We start from the raw sequence: 27,454 nt of genomic DNA on the forward strand, positions 1-27,454 counted from the left end.
AAACAAAACGCCCAATTTAAATATTTTACAACATGTATGTCAATTAATTCATTGATATATTTTGGATAGTGAAACAAAAACTATAAAATGTAAATATTTGAGTTATACGTGCAAAATGTGACTAGAGTGTTTACAATCTATGAATATTCGTAATATATATCCATGGTAATATAAATATGCGCGAGACAAAATATAGAGCACCTAGTTAACTGACTTATAGCGCCATCTGCTGACACTTTCAGACAAACGCATTCACTGCAGATTACTCCTTCACCCCAAAATCAGTGTATAGAGAACAATTGGTTTTACTATATTCTATTGTAATTAAAAAAAAAAAAAAAAAAAAAAAAGAAGAAGAAGTAGATTCCATGTATTTCGTTTTTTTTTAAATAAATTACAATAAAAAGAGCAGCTAAGCAGACTTAAGGCAGCTGGTCAGACTATATGAAACAATAATGCACATACAAAACAAGATAATAAGAAACAAAAAAATAAGACTTCACAAGGAAAAAAGTTAGATTAGTAGTTCTGAAATAGATTTGCAGTAGAATGAGTTTGTTGTTGTGTTTCTCCGCCTGTGTCGCAGGGGGCGCTACGTGCCTTTAACGTCTCATCTACAGTTTTTTTCAAGCTCCAAAGACACAAAGAAGAGCTAATGTTTTGAAACTCACTGCTTCACACTGATTATGGACATTTTGCAGTTTTCTGAGGTTGTTTAAGAGCAGGGACGTGAGGTTTAACAGATGTTTGTTTACAGTTTCGTCGCGTAGAGCCGTGAGTAAAGTCTGTTTTGGTTGAGTCTGTTCAGGATAAACATAGAAACACTATTCCGCTCACAAACTGAAGCTAGCTAAGAGCCAACTGTCCATAAAAACAACACAATCAGTCATGCCACGACCATCTGAGTGTTAGACAGACATTATTATCATGGCATCTGTTCAGTACAGGGCTGGACTTTATACAAAGTACAGCAGAGGATTTTTACGGACTTTGACAGGACGAAACTATCATCAAGCTCTGAACAAAATCTCTAAGAACAATGGGAAAAACATCTTATATAGGAGCCAAAGTCAACTCACAAAGACTCTACTCTCAAAGTCTGAGAGGCTGCTTTCAGGTCCAAACCATCACTTTATCCAGGTAAGGTGAACTACTGCACACTGCTGTTACAAAACCATTATAAAGCTTTGGGTTTCACTTGTGTTACAAAAACATTATAAAGCTTTGGGTTTCACTTGTGTTACAAAAACATTATAAAGCTTTGGGTCTGGCCTGTGCTTTTTGATAACTGAACTCTTTTTTTAAACCTTCGGCTTCATTTGTTAATGCGATCGTTGTGTGTACAGTGTTTCAGTAGCTGTGCCAAAGTGAAAAATGTTACAAATGAATGTATTTACATGTCTTATATGTTCTGCCAGAGTCTTCTTTTGCAACCCCTGAGTCCAGGACTGAGTGACATCAGCACAGACCTCATTAGACGTCATTTGCTAAGGAACCCAGTTGGATTGATTAACATATTAGGTGAATAAATCTTTATATCTGTTTCTATTCACTAAAAGTCCCTGTTCATTCATTTGTTACTTATGTGTTACAGGATCAAGATATTTTTTCAACACCTCCCAATCAAGACAGGAGAAGAAAAAGACTGAAGGTCCAAAGGGTCGGACTCCAGAAGAGGATGAAGGTTTGCTCCAACTAGATCTTTGTTTGAAGTGATCATATGTTTAAAATTCTTTCCCTTTTAAGAGGATAAGAAACGCAGAGAACAAGAGGATCAGATGTACCGAGAACGTCTTCGAACATTGTTTTTTATTGCACTGATCATGAGTTTGTTAAACTCCATAAACACCAGCGGTGGCAACATCTCCTGGAATGACTTTGTCAATGAAATGTTGGCAAAGGGGGAAGTGTCACGTGTACAAGTCGTCCCTGAAAGTGACATTGTGGAAATCTATCTTCATCCTGGAGCTGTTATTTTTGGGCGACCTGTATGTAAATAGAAGATGATTCAAAGATATAACAGAAACTTGGCTATTTTCAAATGTATTTGTTTTTGAACAGAGGCTGGCATTGATGTACAGAATGCAAGTCGCCAACATTGACAAATTTGAAGAGAAGCTCAGAGCTGCCGAAGAGGAGTTGAATATTGACTCAAAAGACAGAATCCCCGTCTCATATAAACGCACTGGATTCTTTGGAAAGTAGGAATTTGTTGATTTTATGATTTTACATCAAAATGACTGAACATTGAGTTTTATTTCTATCATCAAAACGACAGGTCTAATTCAAGCAATGTGTAACTTGTTTTGTAGTGCACTTTATGCTCTTGGGATGGCAGCCATTGGTGTGGCTATTCTCTGGTACATTTTCCGTCTCGCCGGCATGGGAGGCAGAGAGGGTGGATTCAGTGCATTTGTGAGTAACACCAGAGAAAGTCACATTTTGGTGTGTAAATGCAGTTACTTTGCCTTTACATACTCATTATTTTTACTCCAGAACCAACTGAAAATGGCAAAGTTTACTATTGTTGATGGCAAATCAGGAAAAGGAGTGAAATTTAAAGATGTAGCTGGAATGCACGAGGCCAAGATGGAAGTGAAGGAATTTGTGGACTACCTTAAAGTGAGTTAATTTAGACTGTGACATTTGTACAGTCTTGTTATTAGTAAACTATAAAATATATAAACTGTGTTGTCAGAGCCCTGATCGATATCTGCAGCTTGGAGCGAAAGTACCCAAGGGCGCCCTTCTGTTGGGGCCACCCGGCTGTGGCAAGACTTTACTGGCCAAAGCTGTTGCCACTGAGGCCCAGGTGCCTTTCCTGGCTATGGCTGGCTCTGAGTTTGTGGAGGTCATTGGAGGTACATTGATATACAGCATAGACTGCACTTTAGTTACACAGAAGCACTTGTCCAGTCTTCTAAGTGAACACTTGTCTTTTCATTGCAGGTTTAGGTGCTGCCAGAGTTAGGAGTTTGTTCAAAGAGGCTCGTGCCAGAGCTCCGTGCATTGTGTACATCGATGAGATTGACGCAGTGGGGAAAAAGCGCTCTACCAACATGTCTGGCTTCTCTAACACTGAGGAGGAACAGACTCTCAATCAGCTCCTGGTGGAAATGGATGGTATATTTAACAAGCATTTTCCTCATAAAAACACGATTCTCACATTCACATGGTACTTTCATATACCATATTTTACACACAATCTCTCACATTTGTGCAGGAATGGGAACAACAGACCATGTGATTGTACTGGCCTCCACCAACAGAGCCGATATCTTGGATAACGCTCTTATGAGACCAGGTCGACTGGACAGGCACATCTTCATTGACCTGCCCACTCTACAGGTTGATTTGTTGACTTTATCAAATTAATTTATCATCTGGTATTTTAGAAATCCTGTGAAGTTGTATTTCTCATTCATTAAAAAACAACAACTTTGCATTCAGGAAAGAAAGGAAATCTATGAGCAGCATTTGAAAGTTCTAAAGCTAAACCAACCAGCGGGCTTCTATTCTCTGCGCCTGGCTGAACTCACTCCGGGCTTCAGTGGTACGTCAGTCTGTATTATGTTCTCCTCATCATAACCATGCAGCTTATTACCTGAGTGATATTTGTCTACAGGTGCAGACATTGCTAATATTTGTAATGAAGCAGCGTTGCATGCAGCCAGAGAAGGCCACAAGTATATCGATACTATGAACTTTGAATACGCTGTGGAAAGAGTAATAGCAGGTGCAGTAGTTATGTTTTTTACATACCATTAGACCACATACTTAATTTCAAGTGTATGTTTTGTTTTGTTTATAGGAAGTGTTAAAAAGAGTAAGATTCTTTCGAAGGAGGAGCAGAGAGTGGTTGCTTTCCATGAGTCTGGACACGCTTTAGTCGGCTGGTTACTTGAGCACACAGAAGCAGTTATGAAGGTACAAACCGCCTCAGTGTAAAAGAGTCTCTACTTTATTTTATTTGGAAAGTACTAACCTACCTAAATGTATATATTTATTATTATTTATTTCACATAGGTGTCCATTGCCCCACGGACAAATGCAGCTCTGGGGTTTGCTCAGATTCTGCCTCGTGACCAGTATCTGTTCACAAAGGAGCAGCTGTTTGAGCGCATGTGCATGGCCCTGGGGGGCCGCGCTGCTGAAGCCATCACCTTTAACAAAGTCACCACAGGTACTGTTTGTGGACAGTTCCTTGTGGACATGTCTTAAATTGATACTAACCATGATGAGTTTTTCAGGGGCTCAGGATGACCTGCGTAAAGTGACCCGTGTGGCGTACTCCATGGTAAAACAGTATGGCATGTGTGACAGTGTGGGACAAGTGTCCTTCCCTGATACAGAAGAGCAAGGTGCCATTGGACGTCGCCCTTTTAGTCAAGGACTGCAGCAGCAGATGGATCATGTATGTAGCAAATATCATTTCACAATACATGAAAATGAAAACTCTAAAATGCTCCTCTACGATCAGGAGGCCAAGATGCTGATTGCTCGAGCCTACAGACAAACAGAGAAGCTGCTGCTGGACAATCGAGACAAACTTACAATGGTAAATCCAGATGATCTACTCTATAACATAATGACAAAGTGCATTAAACTGTGAGCTCTGTGTTCACAGCTGGCGAATGCCCTGTTGGAGCGTGAAGTGGTGAACTACGATGACATTGAAGCTTTGTTGGGACCTCCCCCTCACGGCCCAAAGAAGATGATTGTCCCGCAGAGCTGGGTGGAGGCAGAGAGAGACAAACAGGACACTGGAGAGGACGACACGCCTCCACCTCCTCGAAAACACCAAGAGGACGATGTCAATCCACAACTGGTCTGAACGTCACACGCCTGTGCAGATTTCACCACTGTCACGAGTTCTGTGATTTAAATTATAATCGACTGTGATTCTGGTCAGGATTTATGCCAAATACTGTATAGTCAAGAAATAACATAACTGATGCTTAAATCAGTCTATAAACAGCACTTCTGAACATGGGGTTAATTAAGTGGCTAAAAGGTTTGCCTCTGCAGCTTCTAGGACTGTATTTTATTTAAGTTTGGTTGGGGTCAGTGGAGTTTATTGAATTATTTAAATAAAATGTTCCTAACATTTCTACCTGCTGTGAAATGTGTTTATTGAGGCAGCAAAAGCAATGACAAATACAAGAGAAAAATGCACATTTATTTTGTAATTCATTCAAAACTTCAATAAAACGCAAACAAAAAGTGATTCCTCCGTACACATGAGTAACACAGAAATGTCAAAACAGTATTGCCATTTTGTTCAATCATTTTAAAGAATAAAGAAACATCACTGGAATGGAGGATTTACAATATCAAAAGAGTCAAACTGCAGATTTTCCTTATAAAATCAATTATAAAAAAAAAAAGAAATACATTAACAAGTTTTGAAATCTCAGACTGAATGCACCGTCACTTTATGTCTGAGAAAACACAAAAACACACAAGTCACAGCCTCCGTCCTAGCGCTGTGTGATCTCCTGAGCTATTCACAAAGTTTACACCAAACCGCTGGAGTAGAATCAGCCCATAACCTTCAGAAGAAATCACAGGCACCTTTTATTTAAGTCCACTTTGATTTGCTTTTCCTTGGCTTTGCTTTGTCAGGTCCTACAACACAACCTCTTTAATGCTCCCAGAGAAACACTTGAGCCTTAAACGCGTCTGTTAATTCTGTCTTTTTCAGCAGTTTTTCCATCAGAGCTAGCGTGGGTCGTACAAATTGGCCAGTTTCTTAAAGCGGGGGCCCCAGTCGTTGAGGTAGTCATAGTCCTGGTCTCCGTCTGAGCTGCCTGAGGCGATGGAGCTGAGACTTCCTGCCAGTGAACCCTCTCCCTCAAAGTCGTAGATCAAGGCTGTGTCATAAGGAGGCACATTTGGATCATTGTCGGCTGCTTCCAGGCCCTGACAGAAGACAAAACACAGTGTGAAAGACTTATGTAGACACTGATGCCCCTTTTCTTACGTAGATAAATCAAATAAAGAATGCAGAAAATGCTCAACATTCCTTGCGTAAATGGGCATAATGTGAATTTGACTTACAGAAAAACAACAATAACAAGATTTCTGTAAGATTTCTCCATCTAAACTCAAGTTAATCATGAGTTTAAGCTTCCTTTTTGTAAGCAACGTTTGAAAACTATTCAAAACATACAGGTATTTGCTTCAAATTGTTAATTACTGTGACATTTGTGTTAGATTTTCATCCTTCTGAAACCCTAAATTGCTCTTTCCACTGTCGTTACTGCTGAGGATGAGGAGATTATACGTATTATGTGGATTTGATGAGGTTTAAACACCAAAAAACCCCTGATTAACCCAGAATATTGAACTATTTTTACACGTCACTACAGATACAGCTCATACAAAGTGCAGTGCGGCTCATACATCATTGATATAGTCCTCGATGTCTGTGGGGTCAGCGGGGGGTCTCCGGGGGTACGTGGGTGAGGGCAGATTGTGCGGAGCGTCTCTCCTCAAAGGCTGTTTCCCTCTCGGGCCCGGCATGGGACAGTACGACCCGGGAGTGGAGGGAGCGTCACGGGGGTTCCACAGCATGTCAATGTTGAAAGCGTTCTACAAATCCAAATAAAGACATGTCCGTGATGTGTCTGTATAACATTCACATCATAAAAACCTAAAAACGAAATCATACCTCGTCCTCCTCGCCGCCTCCTTGCTCGTCGTAGTTAAGGACATTGTCTCGAATGTCGTCTTCTGAATCTCCGCCCAGCAGGCCTGTCCCTTTCTTTATGTGATGGCGTCTTCCACAGGAGGTTATGGCCACGGCGAGGAGGAGCAGCACTGCCACGACAATCGAAAAGTATACAAAAAAATAAATAAAAAGAAAAAAAAAATCCAAGTTATATTTGGACATTTTTGGAGTATAGATTGGATTATTTTTGCAATCTAAAATTCTCACAATATTTTTTTTCTTCTGTTTTTTACAGTTATATTGTGACCTCCATAATCATGATTTATTGATTACACTGAATTTTTGTGTGAATTTTATCAAAACTACTTAAAAAAAACTCAACTTTGTGTTAAAAGCTTTCAAAATGACACTTCTGAGCACCATTTTCTCAGTTTTTTTTTTTTTAATCATTCTTTACTTTAATACACTAAATAAGAAAAAAAAGCTTTGCAACTAAGTGAGTAACTAGTAATAACGACTAAGTACTAAGTAGTAATAGCAACAGTAATAGTGGTTGTAGTACAAATGTTAAAGGCAGAGATTCTTTGTGAGATTTACTGTAAATTGGGAGACTTGACTTTAAATATTAATATAATTCTTCATCACTTTGTCCATGTGTTTTCTCTATATTGGTCACACAAAATACAATACTGTTATTTTCTGCTATTTTCCGTAAAGTTAAACCGTTTGAACCCTGTACTCACACAGCAGAAGTGCGATGCAGGCCATTATGATGATGAGAGCGATGAAGTTTATTCCCACCGTGGCTCCAAAAATGGCCCCTGCCTCTGATTTACAGTCTCCAAAAGAATCACAGAGACACACGGTGACGTTGACCTGAGATATGGCTCCGAGCACCGGGCGGCCCGAGTCTGACACCAGCACAGCCACCGCGTACTCCCCAGGCTCCAGGTCCACGAGAGGCTGGAGCAGAGCGTGAGTGTCTGAAGAACAGAGAAAACTGTTTAAAGATTAAGGCAGTTGTGTAAAAGTTGAATATCTGGACCCCAAAGACCCTAAAAACACACGTCAAAACACACATTATTAAGTCAAATATCCAATGTTCAATCAATCAATCAATAATACAAGTCATTAGTAAATATTATCTGTCAACTTTTATCAAATAGAAGCCACACGTTAAATCTGTCACTGGACAAATTGTTGTAGGAGTGAAGACGTTTGGCCACTTCTTCAGTTCTGGTCAGATTCCTGCTGGACACTGCCTTATATTTATTTATTTTAATTAGGACAGTGAATATTAATCAACACGTCGGCAAACAGCATCAATGTAAATGTGCCAGAATCAGCACAATAGCGAGTTTACATCCCGTTGTCCTAAGGCAGGTCAGAAACAGAACATTTAAAGAAACACAAAACATGACAAGTGAACCACAACAGACCGTTCTCTGAGTTTACGACGCCCCAAGAAGAAGATCATCCACCTGTGTGAGCCTGTTTGATTATTTTTCAACACTGTCCACCTCAGAATTCATTTTAAAATTGTAATGTTTGTTTTTAATGCACTAAATGGCCTCGCACCTTCTTATCTGTGTGACATTTTGACCCCTCACCAGCCCAGCAGAGTCTACGATCTGCTGGGCAACATCTGCTGGAGGTTCCCCCGGTCCCGGTGCAAACACTGGGGCCATCGATCTTTTGCAGTGGCGGGTCCAAAACTCTGGAACTCTTTGCCCACAGAGTTGCGTTCCATCTTAGTGGCCCTGTGACTCTTTATTTTAATGATGTAATATGCTTTGTTGATGTTGAACTTTATTGTTTTTAATCGTGTTTTTTAACGTTGTACAGCACTTTGGGCAGCCTGGGTTGTTAGAAGGTGCTATAGAAATAAGGTTTGATTGATTGATATTTTTCAGTGTTTCAGAGTGTTCTTGAAGGTTGAAAAGGACCCACAGTTCCGGACACGGGCAGGTCGTGTGCTCCGTGACTGTGATCCTCTGATAGACGTCACCGTTTGGTCAAATTTGGTCCTGCGTCTCTGTTTGTTTCAGTCTCCTCTGCTCAATGCTCTCGATATATTTCTGTCTGACTACACTGAAACTGGACACAGCTGCTGTTTACAATGTGTGTGCACTGTGCCTGAGACATATTTAGCATATTTATACAACTCTTAATGGCTGTTTTTCACTCCTGGCTCGCTATGTTGTTCTCTTTGTTTCCTTTGTTTGCTTTGGGTCTGAGGATGGAGTTGTCTAAGGCCCCCATTCTTGTTCAAGGAGGATTTTTACACAGACTTTATCAAAAAGAAATCATCACTGAACTGTTCAACCAAAAAAATAATGGCTGAACTATTGAAATAATCGTTAAAACTCTTAAATTATTGCCTCTGTTTAATTTGAAGCAGTTTTTTAATTGTTTTTCTATTTTATGATAAAACTAGAAACAAAAAGTCTAACTCGTTCCCCCAGTTTTATTCATTTAACTTGTTTTATGGAGGCACCACAGTCTCCTCCACTGATGAGAAACACTGGGACATTTCTTACCGTTTATTTGAATGACAGTCCAGTTGATGGACGTGTCCTCCAGCATTTCAAAGACAAAGGGAGCGGCGTGTGGGGAAAAGTCTTCGTCTGTAGCCGTCAGAATCAAGCCGGAGTTTTTCTTGCGTGCGTCTTTACACACAGACCCGCTCAGGGGGGACAGCTCAGGGGCAAAGTCATTGGTCTCCTTCAGAGTGATGGTCAGCGTCGCAGTCGTGGACACGCCCCCAGAGTCTGAGCAGGAAAAACACAGTGTGGAGTTTATGATGACTGTCCTTCAAATAATTCAGATTTTTAAATGATTCTGATGAATGCTGTGGAGACCATAATCAAGGTGAGATAAAACAACTTTATTATTTACAGGTTTGTTATTTTTATTATTTTTGTTTTTTTTTTAATCAAAAGCAACACAGACTTATACCATTTATCTTTTATTTTATTTTTATTTATTTTATTTATTTTTTATTTAATTTATTTTTTATTTCATTATTTTTATTTTAATTTTATTATTTTTATTGTATTTATTATTTATTTAATTTAATTTAATTTTTACTTCTTTTTTATTTTTATTGATTTTTATTTTTTATTTATTTTATTTTATTTTTATTTCATTATTTTTATTTTATTATTTTTTTATTTTATTTATTATTTATTTTTATTTTATTTCATTTTATTTTATTTTATTTTTATTTATTTTTATTATTTATTTTATTTATTCATTTTGAGCACACATATAGGAGCCTGTGCCTGACACAAGCTCAAAACGCAGCGGGAAGAAGAAAATTAATTACATCGGAGTATATAAATGAAAAAGAAACACCACTTTACTACAGTTTTGGGGTCGAAATCACATCTGCATAGACTTTTCCTACCAATTCATTTCATTATTTCGTCTGACCAAACTATAGAAGAGTACAAACTACTCTCACATTTTCCCTTTATTGAAGAGCAAGTAGAGTAATAATAATATTAAAGCAGATACAAAATGACACTCATATCATTCTCTCTTTAGACTTTCCTCTGTATTTTCTTAAAGACTGACCTGTGACCTTGACCGCAGCCGTGTAGACGCTGTTTCTCACATGTGGAGACCTCATGTTGAACGTTCTCTTCACGCTGATGTCTCCTGTCACTCGATCAATGTCCAACCAACGCTCTGGATCTCTGCTGATCTCGTACCTGCAGATAAAGACCAGCCAATGTTAGAAAAACGACCACTGAGGCCTTCAAAATGGTAAAATACAGGTCTATTTATGGAATACAGCAGATATATAACCAAGTGTCTGTGTTTTAAGGGATTCAGTGATATTAAAACACACATTTATTCATTATTACACTGTTTTTTTGATCACCTCAGCTCTGAATTGTCAGGATCGTAGGCGATGTTGGACTTGAGTAATGTCCCCGTAGGCGCAGACTCTTTCACCACGACGTTTATGGGATCTTCTCTGAAATGCGGAGCTTCGTTTTCATTCACGACAGTCACCGTCACCGTGGCCGAGCTCACGGGGAGGTTTGGGGCTTTATGACTCAGAGCGTTCACGTTCTCCACAGTGAGGACCAGCGTGTACTCGTGCTGCGCTTCATAATCCAACGGCTGCAGCGCAAAAACGAGAAAAAAACGTAAAAACAGATGAGATTTACTGATAGACTCATGTTTTTTTTACTTAAATTCTGTTATATTTCAACAAATGTGCAGATAAAGTCCAGATTTGTGCTTAAAACAAACTTCAGAGCAATGTTTTATCTGCAGTTTGTATGTGTAGCGTAATAATAACAGGTAAAACGACTCACAATTATTAAACAACTACAATTACGAGTGAAATTACCAGTTTATTCTCAAAACTGCATGTGTTTTTTCCAACAATAAACTCGTGGAAATGCAAAAACGATACTTAAAAGTGCACAATATTACAACTGCTCTGTCCACGTGGAGCTAAATTAAACTTGACAAACAGAAAACACGGTGTAATTTAAAGCCTGACCACTAGAGGGAGCTGTTTAAACACATTTTCAAAGCTTTGACTGATGCCGCTGAAGTTAACATCTTCCTCAGAACTTGACAAACTAGTTTTTTTCCAGGTTTCAGAGGTAATGACCCAAGTGAAGCCGTCCCGAGACCAAAACCGTTTGTGGACACAGGAGACGGTCGCATCCATCTCCATCGGCCGGACGTCGTACCTTGACGACAGTGAGGATTCCCTGGTTGGTTTCGGGGTCTGTCGTGATGGAAAAACTCCTGTGTGGGTCGTTGTAAATGGAGTATTTGACCTCCCAGTTTCCCGTTCCTCTTTCGTCTCTGTCTGTCACGTTCACCCGTCCCACCTCGTAGTCCTGTCTGTTCTCCACTGCCAACATGTTGTACTGCAGAGATTATAACAGTATTTTAGTACATAATTACACACGCTGTCGTTCGATACCGCGTTTTGTTTGGCGCTTACCTTGACGGGGCTGAACTGGGGCGCGTGGTTGTTGATGTCGGACACCTGTATGACGGCCACACCTTCACCCGTCAGCCCCATGCCCGACATATCAGCCACCTGCAGCTTCAGCCTGAAACTTCTGACAACCTAAAACAAGAAAGCAATTTGTAATTAAACCAGCGGGCGGCAGGGAAATGTTAAAAGTATTATTAAAATGTAAACGTGACATGTTTTATAAAGCAGCAGCCACGTCAAATTCAGGACTAAATGAATTATAAAAGGTCTGTTTTATTTATTTTGTTAAAGTTAAAGTTCGTATGATTGATCCAAGTGAAGGTGGAGCAGATTTTCAAAATTTCAAACTGGGAAACATCTGGATTTGGATGGTTTGTATAAATAAAACTGAAAAGAGCAAGTTAAATTGTCCATTCTTGACTCATTTGTGTCAGTCATGATGAAAAACTTCAGTCACTTCAGTCATTTATTCATTAATTTTTTTGTTTTATAGTCATTTTTTGTGATGTGACGTCCGTAAACGAGTAAACAGTTAGATTCGGATCTTATCTCAAGAGCCGAATCCTTTTTATTTCTAATTTTCATGCACTTTTTCACTGATTAACACTAAACCGACACAAGAATCAGCACAAAAGCAGAGAAGGCGACTGCAGTAAGAGATTTGTGCACAAAAAACATCATAATAACAGTGAGATTAAAAATTATTATTATTGTAGTGCAAAGTTTCATTTAGATTTTCATAATTCCGGAGGGTAAACTCACTTGAATCAACACATTTAAGCCTTGGTCATGTCTCTGTCTCGTTAGTTTGTTGTTAAAATGAGTTCTCACTTTGGCTTCTGTCTGATAAAAAAATAAAAAAATAAAAATAAATAAATATAAATAAATAAATAAAAAATATAAAATGAAAAAAAAAAAATAATAAAAAAAATAAAAAAGAAAATAAAAATAAAAAAATAAAAAAATAAAAATAAAAAATTAAAAAATAAAAATTTAAAATTTAAAATAAAAAAATAAAAAAATAATAATTAATAAAAAAAAAAAAGAGCCAGACTTTTGAACAACTCTTTGAAATGAACGGATTTGGTTCCCATAAAAGAATAATTTTTAAGCACGATTTTCTGTATTTTAGCTAAAAAAAAACCATAATACCATTTTACTGTTGACGGGTAATGGATTAGTCCAAAATAGGGACGTTTGGGACATTTTGTGCATAATACTGGGACAAATCACTGGTTTTAGTTTCATTCATTCATTAATTTCTTTCATTCCAGTCGTTTAAAACATTATCCATCAACAATCAAGCTTTTTGATGGTTGTAATTTCACTGTCCGTTTATAAATACAGTCATAGTTTATTTAAATTTACCCCTTTTGTCTTATTCAGCACAAATCTAAACGAGGCGTGAGGTTTTTGCTCCGATTGATTTTCTGATCCTAGAACATTCCCACGTGCTGCACCTTTTCTCTTTTGCTGGACGTGTGTTAAATCGGGATGAGTGATTTAAGACATTACACCAGTTTTTATGACTTATGCCCCGTTGTATTTTCATGCTGTACAAAACTCCAGATGTAAATACCTCTCTGTCCAGCCCCACGTCTCTGGTGTAGATCGTTCCGGTCTGGTTGTTGATTCCAAACATCGTCTTGGTCACGGCGTTTGCTGGGACACTTTCCTGGGACAGAATGGTGTAGCTCAACATGGCGTTGTCAGTCATGGGGTCGTCTGCGTCTTCAGCGGAGACGGACATCACTGACGTTCCTGTGAATCCAAAGTGTAAAAAATGCATTGAACAATTTAGTGGACAAGATTTATAATGTGTCATTATGTGTAAGAGTTTATGCAACTGGAGAAAAGACGGGACAAGGATGAATGGGAGCGGCAGAGCTTTGTGGGGTTTAGGACCTGGGGTTTAGGACCTGGGGTTTAGGACCTGGGGTTTAGGACCTGGGGTTTAGGACTTGGGGTTTGGGACCTGGGGTTTAGGACCTGGGGTTTAGGACCTGGAGATGCCCAAATCCTAGAGGGTACTTTTGTTCAGATGAGTTCATGTTTCAGTTCATGTTTCGTGATATGAAATGCTCTTTGTGGTGATATATAATGATAATGTCAGCTGTTTTAATGATCATCCAGAACACTGCTGCTCAGGTCAGGACTAGAACCAGGAAGTACTTCACACATGTGTCCTGTGCTCAGGTCTAGAACCAGGAAGTACTTCACACATGTGTCCCAGCTCTGTGTGAACAAGTCTCTCCATGGACCAGCACCAAAGAACATCTCCCACATGAGCCACATGAACCATCTCACATGAGGAGGACTAAACCAGGACTAAACCAGGACTAAACCAGGACTAAACAAGGACTAAACCAGGACTAAACCAGAACTAAACCAGGACTAAACCAGGACTAAACTACAGGACTGAACCAGGACTAAACATGGAGAACCAGCGTTTGAGTTTTGTTCAGTTTAAACCTGAACATTCTTCCCTCAGATGTGACTCAGACCTCGACTTTGACAAAGTTTAAATCCAGACTCAAACTGTTTTGTTTATCTGTTAATGTGACTGAAAGACTTTTATTCTGCTTCTTCTCTTTTAATGTTAATTTTATGATGATTATTTATGTTTTGATTTGTTGTATTGTGATGTTAATGTCTTTCTTCTTCTGTAAAACACTTTGAATGACTTTATCAACAAACTGCTTCACAAATAAACTCGTCTTACCTTACGATGGTAAAATAAAACTGTACATAAACATTAAAGAGAACACACTTGTACACTGTGACAAACCTGGGATGGAGAACTCTGCCACAGACCCTTCAAACTGACTTTTAGTGAACGCCGGCCTGTTGTCATTCTGATCCAGGACCATGATCTCTATAGTTGTGGGATTCTCCAGCCTCTCTCCACTGGGGGACAGTGCAAACGCTTTGAGCTGCAACACACAGAACACACATGCTTCTTATTGAACAGCACTTCAACACAACTCAAACCGTTGTTTTTTTGTTTTCTTTGGGGTAAACGATGTGCCCAACAACAAGCAAACGTCTCACAGGTCGCCCCCTATTTGCAGACAAGTGCGTGACACATGTGGGAAACTGCGTGAGGAAAAAGGTGCAGGATGTTTGGTTCATTATTGCGCGTTACATCACGAGTCATCTGGTTTGAGACATCCTGAGGTTACTCCCTGGGTACTCCCCGGGTGCACATTAAGGTCCTTAGAGTCTGACCTCTGCATGTTTGTTACCGCTGCCCCAGACACTGATGTATGTTCAGAGGCTACGACACGTACGGCGGCTTTCAAACACATGTACAGGCTTAATCTAGACGTTCTGCTTTGTGTGAACGGGCAGAAGTGGGTAGTTACACTTACAGTTTTACAAATATACTTGGAATTTGGAATAAAACTGAACTAAAACTGCAGTGTTAGCTTTAGATGTGATACTTTTACTCTTATTTGACAGTATAACTCTGCTCATCGCTGCATAAAACTTTTGTCCGCTCTTCCCACTGCGTTTAAGTCTACAACAGGCGTCATAGTTTGTCCTCTGACCCACAGGTTGTTGTTGTGTCCTTGGGCAAAACACTTAACCCCCTTTACCCCAGTGTCTGTGTACACCGGTGTATAAATGTGTTTGTGAACGAGTGAGTGTTTCCTTGATGTAAAGTGGTTTTTGAGGGACTTGAAAGTGGAAAAACGTTGTATAAATACGTGACAAAAACTTTACGTTGACAGTTTGAAATGATCTGAATATTTGTGTCAACGTGGGTGGTCTGTCCTTTGAAAATACCACGTTTTTTTCCTACCACAACTTCAGATTTACATCCTACATCCTACTCTACAGTTGCTTTTACTGAAGTAGTAGCTTCCACAAAGACGGTTTTACTTTTACTTGAGTCGTAACTAACTACCTGAGTGATTTCTTGAACTTGTATACTATTATTTTGACAAAACAGTACTATTACTTAAGTATAATTTTAGTCTACACACCTCTGCGTACAGAACCTGCTTCACCTGCGCTTGTCAAATGTAACTGTGATTTAAAACACCACAAACAGAGTCTGACCGTGAAGCTTCTGTGTTTCTCTCGGTCCAGAGGTCGCTTGCTCCGGATGACCCCAGTTTTGTCGTCAATCTCGAAAAAGTTCTTGGGTTCTTGGTCCACTCCGGGTCCCTCCAGTTTGTAGATGACCTCACCGGTGAAGATCTTGTCCGATTTAATCTAAAAACGGGACAATGAATGAATGAAAGAGTGAGTGGTGAACATCGCAGACACTCTGAGAAAAAGCAATGAGAACCACATGTCGTAACGGCGGATGTGAGTGTTGACAGTTTGGGACTTTGGGACTGGAGCTGAAGCCGATAGAGGCCGTGACTTAAGACAGGAAATGATCTAAACTAACTTATAAGCTTAAAGAACTGAATTTATGCGTTTTACATCCCTGGGTTTGACATAGTGTCTCATAGGTGAACCACTACTGTATCAAAACTAAAACATGCACAGGTCAAAGTGTCACGAGAGGATTTACAAGAGAATATATCATACACACTTTAGAGTCGCTTCTAACCACTTCAACATTCTAACCAAAGTTCTTTTTTAACAACTGAACAAACAGATAATGGCTTTACTTTAGAGGTCACTAAATCAATAAAACATGAGCGATCTTTGAATTCTCATCACGCAGCGAACGACTTTGACGATGCCGTAAAATCTGATCTTGGAAGCTAAGCGGGGTTAAGCCGAGCTCGAACTGAAGACCAGGTGTCACAGTGGGGCGGCAGCGACTCTAGTGCACACTGTTTTTGTGTCTTTAGGCAACGCACTTCACCCACGTGACATGGTGTTTGAGTGTTGGTGGCTATGATAGAATCTTATAAAATGAATGCACTGTAAATGCCTTTGTTATTTCCTTTACCATTTTGAAATAAACTGAAGCATTTTGCTCAGAAAGTTTTTAAATTTTAGCTGATTTTTGTGCCTGTGCATTTTCGTGTTCTGTATCTAACGACCCCCTGGATTTGGACCTGGTTTAGTCTAGGTTCAGTCCAGGTTTCGGTTCTGGTTTGGTCTCGGTTGGAGCCTGGTTAGGACCTGGTTTGGTCTTGGTTTGGTCTCTGTTTGGTCTCTGTTTGGTCTCGGTTTGGACCTGGTTTGGTCTCGGTTTGGGTCTGGTTTGGACCTGGTTTGGTCTAGGTTTGGGCCTTATTTGGACCTGGTTTGGACCTAGTTTCGTCTCGGCTTGGTCTCGGTTTGGGCCTGGTTAGGACCTGGTTTGGTCTTGGTTTGGTCTCTGTTTGGTCTCGGTTTGGTCTCGGTTTGGACCTGGTTTGGTCTCGGTTTGGGTCTGGTTTGGACCTGGTTTGGTCTAGGTTTGGGCCTTATTTGGACCTGGTTTGGACCTAGTTTCGTCTCGGCTTGGTCTCGGTTTGGGCCTGGTTAGGACCTGGTTTGGTCTTGGTTTGGTCTCTGTTTGGTCTCGGTTTGGTCTCGGTTTGGACCTGGTTTGGTCTCGGTTTGGGTCTGGTTTGGACCTGGTTTGGTCTAGGTTTGGTCTAGGTTTGGGCCTTATTTGGACCTGGTTTGGACCTAGTTTCGTCTCGGCTTGGTCTCGGTTTGGGCCTGGTTTGGACCTGGTTTATCTCGGTTTGGGCCTGGGTAGGATCTGTTTTGGTCTTGATTTGGTCTTGGTTTGGTCTCGGTTTGGGTCTGGTTTGGGTCTCGGTTTGGTCTAGGTTTGGTCTAGGTTTGGGCCTTGTTTGGACCTGGTTTGGACCTGGTTTGGACCTAGTTTAGTCTCGGTTTGGGCCTTGTTTGGACCTGGTTTGGACCTAGTTTGGTCTCGGTTTGGTCTTGCTTTGGGCCTAGTTTGGACCTGGTTTGGTCTCAGTTTGGTCTCGGTTTGGGCCTGGTTTGGACCTGGTTTGGACCTGGTTTGGTCTTGATTCGTCCCCTGGTTTGGTCTTGTTTTGGGCCTTGTTTGGACCTGGTTTGGACCTAGTTTGGTCTTGGTTTGGTCTTGTTTTAGGCCTGGCTTGGACCTGGTCTAGTCCTTGTCCAGACCTCATTTACGTCAGATTTGGACCATGGATTAGCTCTGGTTCGGCCCTGTTCTGGTCCTGGTTCGGCCCTGTTCTGGTCCTGGTTCGGCCCTGTTCTGGTTCTGGTTCGGCCCTGTTCTGGTCCTGGTTCGGCCCTGTTCTGGTCCTGGTTCGCCCCTGTTCTGGTTCTGGTTCGGCCCTGCTTCGGTTCTAATTCAGACTCCTTCTAGTCCTGGTCTTTCCTTTGTTTGTTTTCGATGTAACTTTTGTTAAAAAATCTGCACCTGTACGAGATCTTCAGGAATTTGCTTGCTGTTTTCCAGGACTCTGATTGGAGGAATGATCCAGTCTCGTTTTACTCTCCCACTGTTGTGCCCTCTCCACGGGTGCATTGTGTGAAGCTCTGAGTGTTTTCGGTGAATCTGCGACGACGTCCAAGCCTGAAGAGAAAGAAAAATGTTATTATAGGTCCAAGAAACGTACAGTATAATTAAGTGCGCAGGATAAGTGACAAGTTTAGCGTTGCGCTCCGTGAGGCAGATGACATGTAATCTAAATTTCAAATCCAGCAAAGATTTTCTCATGAAAGATACAAATTATGTCATTATAGAATTGTGCAGCTGTTGAAAACCATGTCAGGAGTCATGTCTGTGGTGTTCACCGGGGGCATATGGGAGCACTTTAGCCTGCGGCCTGTCTCTAATGTGGAATCTATAGGATTGTCTGGGGCAGGGGGGGCACACAGGTCCCCCTCCTCGGGTTTCACTCACTGATACACTTCTTTGTCGGCTCTTTTTGAACCGCGGGCGCATTAATCCCACGACAGAGCAACACAAACAACCACGATCGGTTCACAGCCCGGCTCCAAAACACACCCACACACAGACTCACATGTGAGAAATGCACGATGCTGCAGCTGTCGTCCCTGGATTTAAATGCTGTGCTTTCCCACCCGCATTCCCTCGCTCCGACACAAATTCCCCCTTATGTTTGGGCCCTGCACCTGACTGGGACTTTGGGGTCACCTTACGGATTTGCAGCGCTACAGAAATTCCACTGAAACATGCATCTATCTCACACACATGGGCTGACATCTTCAACACGCCCGACGTTAAACACCCACGCAGAACATAGACACGTTAAAGATGCTTCCTCTGCGTTCACTACAGGGAATTAAATTGATTCAGCACATTTTTCCCATAGGTTTTTAGCAGCTAAAGAAATTCATAAAATCACAGAGAGGAAGTGGCCTTTTCACTTGCCAAAAAAAAAAAAGCTCTGTCTATATTTGTCTCACTTAAACCGGCTGCAGCTCAGGGCCGGATGCTGATGAATGAACTGTTTTATTATGTGGGACTGTGGATCTAACACTGTGGGACACTGCACTGGATCGAAAAGAGCGTTATTTTCCACAAAACCCAAGTGCCACCTCATGAGTGATTATTGCAAAGTCCATCTGAAGCTACAGTCTTCTTTTGATTAAGGTGAAACACGTTGATCAAAGCAAAAACTCACAGATAATTTATGTTTTAAGAATGTAAGCCTGATAAAAATGGAGACAAGAGGAATTCTCATAAAGGTTTACCCGGTTAGTAAAGCCAAAAACTGTTCAAACAAGAAGGTGCTTTACTGAAAATGAATTGAGATTGTGTAAATAAACTGCCATGACTTTAAACGACCGAGAACAACGAGGCTCATTTTAGTTAAACTTTGGAGGTTGTGACATGGATGGATGTCACGTGTCAGAATTTTAAACTTTCCTGAGTGAAACAATTAAAATCTATTGTTTTTAGGAATAATACGCAACAAATGGATCGTCCTCCGAGTCGGCGAACGCAAATACACATGATCCACGAGGCTGTATGTATATTTGTTTTTATATTCACGTTGTAATATGCGTTTTAGTTCGTATTTTGAGCTAATATATCATGATACTTTACGGTTGGGAGACTCACTCTTTTATTGTCCGAGCCCTTCCAGGTCGATATTTATAGTCGGCGAAGAATATGGGCCTCGTGATGTGGCGTTTATGAACGAGTCGGCTCTTTTGAACGGTTCCTTAACGTGAATCTCATTTTTTAAAAGAACCAAATCTTTTTCCTTCTAATTTTTATGCATTTTTACACTGGTTTGACACTGAACTGACACAAGAATTAGAACAGAAGCAGAGAAAACGACACGAGTGAGAGATTTGAGCACAAAAAAACATATTTGGCAACACATTAACAGTTACTTTTATAATTATTATTACTGTTTTACTTCGATTATGCGTTTTTTGAAAGGTTAAACTCCCTCCTACTATCAGTTTGAACCAGTTTAAACACATTGAAACCTTTTTGTTGAGCCTCTCTGTGATTAGTTTGTCGGTAAAATGAGTTCTCACACTGGCTCCTTTCATATAAACAAACAGTAAAACAGTTAGTATTTTGAGCGGCTCTTTGAAACGAACAGATCCAAAAGATTCGGATCCCATAAAAGAGCCGAGAGTCCCATCACTACATGAGCCTTTACCTTGTGTAACCCGATGTTATGAAATATTAGAGAATCCTGTTTTGCTTAGAATAAAAAAAGAAATTCATGTCAATGTCAAAACTGATTAAAGTGAAATCAACTTTGACTTTGACATTTTATTACAAAACTGAAACTTTTTACTACATTTGATCACATTTCATTACAGTGAGTGACCCCCTGTGTCTATTTTTGAGCAATGGAACTTACAAAAAGAAAAAAAGACTGATATATGATAACTCCAGATGTCTGCAACCAGAATAATGAACATCGCTGCATCAGAAAGTCGCATCAGCCGCACAGCTTTAACGGAGAGATAGAAACAGGCGTCGTTTTTTATAAGATCAGAGTCAGGGCGTATCGAGAATGGCTGATTTTGTTACAGGTCTGACTGAAGCGATGCCCGCTCTCTGGGGTGTGACGCGGATATACTTCCCTTTGGCACGCGGCTCCACGGTTCAAGAAGGAATGGCAACGACGCCTGGCATCTGCAAGTCGAGTCAGAGGGGAGGCTAAACTTAGACCGGGCTTTTTTTTTACTCCGTTACTTTTTGATTTAGTGTGGCCATCATCATTTACACACATTAGACGTAGAAGTGGGTGGAGTATGCAACACTCATCTGGCAGGCGTATGGTATATAGAGTAAAGTGATGTCAGTCCATTTAATTACTCGAAAATGCAACTTTTATGGGTCCGCCACCTGCTTTTCGCTGCCTGGAAAGTTCAACAGTATAGAATTAAACTGTTTTTTTTTCAATTACAGGTCATTTATTGCTCAAAAACTTCAAAAAACGTACTATAAGTGGGGCTACTTCACAGTTATGACCCGTTACTTGGTCTTGTGCTGTCGTCTGCTCGTGTCCATGTGACCAAAAACAAGTTTAAAGCCAGACTGTGGGACATTCAGGCAAAGCGATATCATGTCCAAGAAGAGACGGACCCTCTACTCCAGGAATGTCAAACTCATTTTCACAGAGAGCCACGCCAACAAAATGGCTGCTCTCAAAGAGAAATGTGACCAAACGTAATGTAAAATAAATGCAACTACTTTTTAATCTCGTTAGTTAATCGTTTCTATATTTATCGCTTATTCAAGTTACAAATATTGCATACAGATTTGCATAGATGTGAAAAAATAGCTGTGTAACTGTGTATCTCCTGATAAACTGATATTTTAAGACGGTCATACACTTTATTTACTTTGTCACGGGCCACATAAAATGACATGGCGGGCCACATTTTGCCCACGGGCCTTGAGTTTGATGCATGTGCTTCACTCGAAACATGGTAACACAGTGAACCTTTAGGAAGGGGGGAGGTTTGAGCAGCGTTTTGAGACACATCAGAGCAGCTGGTGAAAAAGTGTTTCCTCTGGTCTGCACAATGAAATCAGCTTTTTATAAAATATCAACTTTCAAATATTCTCTGCTCCTTGTATCTGTACATTTGCATATATATTCACAGCTGTAGGCCCTGAAGAAGAGTTGTTTCTTCAATAAAAGCTTTGTCTAATGGCTAAAAAGTTCTTTCTTTAACTCAAAATCAATAAACACCGTTAAGTTTCCAAACGTAGCACTTTCTACTCGTGTCATTCTTCAAAAACACTCGTTCCTCTGTCGCCCTCCACGGCCCTGAAGCAATATCAAAAATGACCTGAGCGAAGTATTACTAAGAAATCCACCACGTTTTGTTTGTGTCGCGGTTGTCAACACCTCATAGACACAGTGTTGTACCAGAGCGACTCCACCAAAGACAAACACGCTCAGTTTAATGTTTTTACCAGGCAGGAGACTGTAACTCTGCGAAGTATCAAGTTACCAATTAGATCGATGAGCCGGTTCCTCTGACAGCAGGAGAGACGCCACACGCACTTTGGGCCGTTTTAGGGGCTTTTCCCAGATCCTTTTACAACATTTGACCTTTGACCTCAGACCCTCACACACAGCGGGTTTGAGGATGATGTGCTCCAACCGAAAACACACGAGACAACAACTGTTTACCCACTTTAAACAGAGAGAAGAGTTTGGAGGAAAAGAGTGTGATTAAATGAAGCCATGCACGTTATGTCATGTGTTACTCATGTTTTGGACACTTGTTCTTTCTGGTTTTGTATTTATCTTTTACAGTTTTTGACTTTCTGTGAACTCAGAGAATAATAAAGACGCATCAGTGATTTGCCAAAACATCTGCGAGGTTTCTGTATCACACAAACTGAAGAACAGTGTTTTTTTAAAGTGGCGTCTCTCAGCAGAATGTGAGGTCAGATCAGACTGTGACTCTGAGGACGTCCCTGCTGCTGGGGGTCAAAGGTCACACAGGTGTCCCCTCTCCTGCTCCTACAACACGCCGCTTAGTCACACAGAGTCATAGCGTCTATTCTGGGACCTGTTAAATGTGCTTTTCCCTCCAGAGCACATGTTACAGACTAAAAAAGCACTTTAGTCATTTAAAGAAAATTAATTCTTGTTCAATGTTTTGTCAAAAGGCCAATGAGCCAAAATATTCCATTTTCACCAAACCTTCCCTTTGTTTACAGCAGGTTAAAATACATTTCCTTATTATAAACATATTATTCACTTGGGGCGCCAACTGGCCAAACCCCCGACTGACCCACTTAATTATAGCTGTGAACAACAACTGTCCCTGCTCCCTCGTTTAAGCTGCAGTCTATAAAAAAGTACTTTTAATATGATGTGATCATATAATACGTGCCCCCGTAGACTCCACAGGTATCACACCGTCCTGTGAGTCAGCTCTAAATCCTCTGACTGATTGTTTCCGATGACTGAGACCTCCGCACCAGCTGGCCACTGCAACACTCTCGTGATTTGTGCCCGATTTCATGGTCCAGGAGCGCCCACTCCTGTCTCTGTGAAGGGGATTACAGCGCGGGACAAATGGCATCACGTATGCATCTGGGAACAGCTGTGTCTGGGTCCCACTCTCAGCACAGCACCGCATCACAACAACAAGAACAGCATCTCATAATTAAAAGAGCGCAATGAAGCTCAACCGACAGCAACAGGTGCCAGCTGCTTATGTCCAACTTATTTATTTTATTCTGAGGATTTATGGTCACACTTTTACCGTCTGATACATCTGCACACTGGGGCTTTGCTGTAGCTGCTTGTTCCCTGTTTCCTCCAAACGCACTGAACTTTTCCTACAGCTTCAGTTCATCCTTCATGCGTCGTGTGACATTTGCTGTTGCCACTTAAACCCACGGCTGCCTCAGAAATCCAGGCTGGAGTAGTTTACAGCAGAACCTGAACTCTGCCGCAGGCCCCTGCTCTACACTCATGTTTCACTTTCAGTTTTACTTTAACCTTCAGTAATCATGTTAAAGTGAGACAGTGATGTTTTGTTCTTATTAGTGGCTTCAGTTCACTGTTGAGGATTATGATGAGCAGAGGTGAAGCTGGTCCGCTCCACCTTTGGGCTTCTACACCATCAGTCTCAGGCTTAACGACTTCGCCCTCCCACGTGTCCAGATCTGTCTCTTAATTAGTCGATGACAAATGAATCCCAGTGTTTCTTTTAAAATTAAATGAACTCTTCACGAGAAAATGAAGGGGAAACCCACTCACTCAGCTGCTTTAAAACAGAACAGACCTGAACCGTGTGCCAAACTGTTTAATGTGAACTCCATGAATCCAGGAACCATTGTATGATGTCAGGGACTGTAAAAGCGCTACCAAATAATCAACCCTCTTCTTGTTCTATAAAGTAAATCCCTGTCTTCCTCTCAAGGTTAGTGGCTGCTCTTTCACTCAGCAGCTCCGACTCGACTCCCTTTGTTTCTCCAAACACAGTGAAAGACGGATAGATGTGGAAAGTGCTGTGCCCGTTTACGCCGCCATCCCCTGCACATCGCACAACGGCGTCTGCTGTCAGAGGCTTCTAATGATGATGACCCGGGCCTTTAGAGCACATCTGGAGTCTGCTTCTCCTCAAATCACTTCATCATCCCACATCCACGCGGGACTTTGTGTTTGGACCGAGCCCGAGCGCTGATTACACTGAGGCCGGGTTATGTGCTTCTGTTAATAACTAAGATCACTCCGTCAGGGCTTCACTCAGGTACAAACATAAACTGTATATCAGGAGAGAAGGGTCAGCGGATAACTACGAGCAGACGACAGGAAGTGAGGATCAGATATTGGCGAAGGTGCAGCCGGGATCTGTCCTGGATCAGACCCGGCGGGACAAGGGAAGTCGTTGTAGAGAAGAACAAGCGAAGACACTAAAACATTAGGTTATTGTCGGAGTATTAGGGCTCAGAGGGTCAACGCTGGCCTGTGTTTTAATCAAAAACATTTAGGATATAGAAAGTGTCAACACCTGTATCGATATTGGAATAAAAACTAGATGTTAACTGGAGAAAATCATATAAGAAACACAACATCTCCAACAATACCTGAGGATTCTTGGTCTATAATTTGCACCTAATTTAGCAGATCCCACAGATTCCTTCTAAATTAACAACAGTTTCCAAGAGGATATTAACAGAAGATATCATTCTGGTCTCTAAAATCGACACTTTAATTTGTGTATCAGCTGAAACTATCGATGGCATGAGTGTCCAAACTTTTTATTTAAACATATTTGAAACAGAGGGCCACAAAACGGTGGTCAATACTTTGATAAACCTTTGAACGCCACCGCCGTAGCTTGGAACGTTAATTTTAGAATCTGTTTCACAACAAAATGTCATATTATTTAGGGTATAGTGGTATAAATACTTAACGTGCTGAGAAATGTGTGTATCAGTTCAGTAGACGGCCAATGAAAATGGTCTAAGGGCCGCATTTCGCCCCTGAACCGTAGTTTGGACACCCCTGATCTATGATGAAAAAATAGCCCAGTTGCCATCGCCTTTAAGAATTCAAAACAAAATATTCTGCCATTTGAAAGGGATAAAAACTAAAACGCTGAAAGCCGTGAATTAGCAGGAACATACATTGCTAAAAATGCGGTTATTTGTGTAAGTTTTAAAAGCCTTAGCCACAAGAAATCTGCGAAATGTTTGTGTTGTGCCGCCCAGAAAAGAAAAAGCTTAATGTGGGCAAAGCTGAGGTGTCATATTGTAACAAGAACTGTCACTTTGTAATTGATCGCAGAAACTAAAACAACTTTTCCACCCAGACTTTGACAGACACTTTACAAAAACACAAATTAACGCTCGCATCAATCAATCATAACACAATATTTAGCAACTTTCACTCAATCTGAAATTTCCTTACCTGACTAATTAGACTCCCAAGCACCACCACCGACAACAACAACAACATCCGCCCCTCCATCCTCAACGACGACAATCCACTGCTCCAAAACTTTTCCTTCAAACACAAAGCTGTCCTTCCTCTCCTCTCCCTCTTCCTCTCTCACTGATGCAGTTTGTGTCACGGTCCCGGGTCCGTCGTCTCCGCGGGCTCCTCCCTGTCCATTGCTGGCCCATGTCTCAGAGTCAAACAGGGGGCTTGGGTTTCAGCAGCCGCCCTCCCCTGGACCCCACGCACATGTGCTGTCACTCACGGGGCAGAGGGGCAGCCCGGTGTAGGATGAAGAGAGCGGCCGCAGCTGTTTGGGGGTGAAGACAAGAGACAGTGTCCGCACCAGCAGCTCCCAGAGTAAACTTCATTTGTGGAGAATTTAGCAGTTCTTTAAAGAAAAGTGGGTGTGGATGTGGTGGAGACACAGACAGGTCTTATTTCAAATCAACAAAAGACAATCCTGCAAATGAGAATCCAGGGAATATGTTTTATTGTTGTGATTCTGCTGTGGAAAAAGGACAATTCTGGATGAAGAAGAAGACCATGTGTCCTCCTGCTCAAGAGGAGAAGACCATGTGTCCTCCTGCTCAAGAGAAGAAGACCATGTGTCCTCCCGCTCAAGAGAAGAAGACCATGTGTCCTCCCGCTCAAGAGGAAAAGACCATGTGTCCTCCTGCTCAAGAGGAGAAGACCATGTGTCCTCCTCCTCAAGAGAAGAAGACCACGTGTCCTCCTGCTCAAGAGAAGAAGACCATGTGTCCTCCTCCTCAAGAGAAGAAGACCATGTGTCCTCCCGCTCAAGAGGAGAAGACCACGTGTCCTCCCGCTCAAGAGAAGAAGACCGCGTGTCCTCCTGCTCAAGAGACGAAGACCATGTGTCCTCCTGCTCAAGAGAAGAAGACCACGTGTCCTCCTGCTCAAGAGAAGAAGACCGCGTGTCCTCCTGCTCAAGTTGTCCGTTGTTGTTAGTCGTTGTCAGTTGTTGTTAGTGTGTGATTATTTCATAGGAACATAAAGAAAAAGAAGAGAAATTCTGCATAACAAAAAAAGTTATTGACAAAATCGCAGGCGCTTCGTGTCCAGATTGGTCCAGTCAGTTTATTTGTGATCAGTGATTTGTGATTTGTGATTAGATCTTCGTTTGATTTTCAGGGAGCTCGTTAACATTTTGGGAATTCGTGGAAGAACTTGGTTTGTTTTTTCCATTTAGAGTTTAGGAGGGTTTTTGGGACCAGCTGGACTTTTCTTTGGACATGTGATTAAACTCACTGCAGTGATGAGGAAAAAACACAAAACAAACACAAATAAAAATATACAAAGAAACAAATGTAGAAAATGAGTGGATCAGCTCAAACTGCATCGTCATTTTCTTCTTGACATTATTTACAACAGTCGAGCTTTGAAACTCACATTTTCAGTCGATCTCACACTTTGGACTAAAGCACAATTTTCTGCAGTCAATCTTTTTTTTTTTTTTTTTTTTTTTTTTTACATTGTGAGTGAGTTTAAATCCATTTTGTCCAGATCCTCTTGAAGTTTTTCCACATTTTTCTTTCAGCTCTTGTAACTTCCAACATCTTTTTTTTTCAGTGACTTAAAAACATGAAGTGTGTCCCAAAAGTGAGGAGTTTTTATTGGGACTGTATCTGTTTTTTTGGTGTTACAGCAGCACGACGCCACATACGATTTTTTGGAGCCAAAGACTGAAAAAATGCAATCAAATAGTAACTGAAACGTGGGAATTTTAGCTTTTGTGATGAATCAAAAATGTTATAGGACCAGAACTAAAGCCGCTGGGTGTGTTTACTTAAGCATTTTGCATTTCTGAAATACAATGTCCTTTAATTTCCTTTAAGATTTCCTTTTTAAATGAAGTAATATCTGTTTTGTAAAAGCTCACGGGGCAGATCCAGGACAGAAACATTTAAATTTCCTTCACAATCCACTTCTGTTTCGTTAAATAATAAAGTTTTCATTTACTCACTG

General features: G+C 40.9%; 3 protein-coding genes across 3 annotated transcripts in view; 2 read left to right on the forward strand and 1 right to left on the reverse strand.

Annotated features, from left to right (window-relative positions):
• pabpn1l (PABPN1 like, cytoplasmic) overlaps positions 1 to 27,454 on the forward strand; it is a 299,018-nt gene that overhangs the window by 107,107 nt on the left and 164,457 nt on the right. The gene's annotated exons all lie outside the window — the stretch shown is intronic.
• Positions 629 to 5,226, forward strand: spg7 (SPG7 matrix AAA peptidase subunit, paraplegin). The gene is made up of 17 exons (XM_033986255.2): positions 629 to 1,140; positions 1,419 to 1,521; positions 1,595 to 1,684; positions 1,747 to 1,988; positions 2,062 to 2,201; positions 2,313 to 2,415; positions 2,497 to 2,622; positions 2,699 to 2,861; positions 2,950 to 3,123; positions 3,224 to 3,348; positions 3,451 to 3,553; positions 3,626 to 3,736; positions 3,812 to 3,927; positions 4,027 to 4,183; positions 4,251 to 4,414; positions 4,481 to 4,558; positions 4,628 to 5,226. The coding sequence occupies exons 1-17, from the start codon at positions 928 to 930 to the stop codon at positions 4,832 to 4,834; spliced, it is 2,415 nt and encodes an 804-aa protein (XP_033842146.1). The 5' UTR covers positions 629 to 927; the 3' UTR covers positions 4,835 to 5,226.
• On the reverse strand, positions 5,160 to 25,575 carry cdh15 (cadherin 15, type 1, M-cadherin (myotubule)). Its single transcript, XM_033986265.2, has 14 exons — positions 25,439 to 25,575; positions 17,971 to 18,126; positions 15,714 to 15,869; positions 14,437 to 14,581; positions 13,228 to 13,409; positions 11,652 to 11,780; positions 11,392 to 11,574; positions 10,563 to 10,807; positions 10,253 to 10,389; positions 9,214 to 9,444; positions 7,417 to 7,656; positions 6,674 to 6,822; positions 6,406 to 6,594; positions 5,160 to 5,922 (listed from the first exon to the last, which is right to left on the reverse strand). Exons 1-14 carry the CDS (start codon positions 25,496 to 25,498, stop codon positions 5,722 to 5,724), a joined length of 2,403 nt encoding a protein of 800 aa, XP_033842156.1. The 5' UTR covers positions 25,499 to 25,575; the 3' UTR covers positions 5,160 to 5,721.

Source organism: Periophthalmus magnuspinnatus, chromosome 3 (genome assembly GCF_009829125.3).
Source record: "Periophthalmus magnuspinnatus isolate fPerMag1 chromosome 3, fPerMag1.2.pri, whole genome shotgun sequence".
NCBI classification, from domain to species: Eukaryota; Metazoa; Chordata; class Actinopteri; order Gobiiformes; family Gobiidae; genus Periophthalmus; species Periophthalmus magnuspinnatus.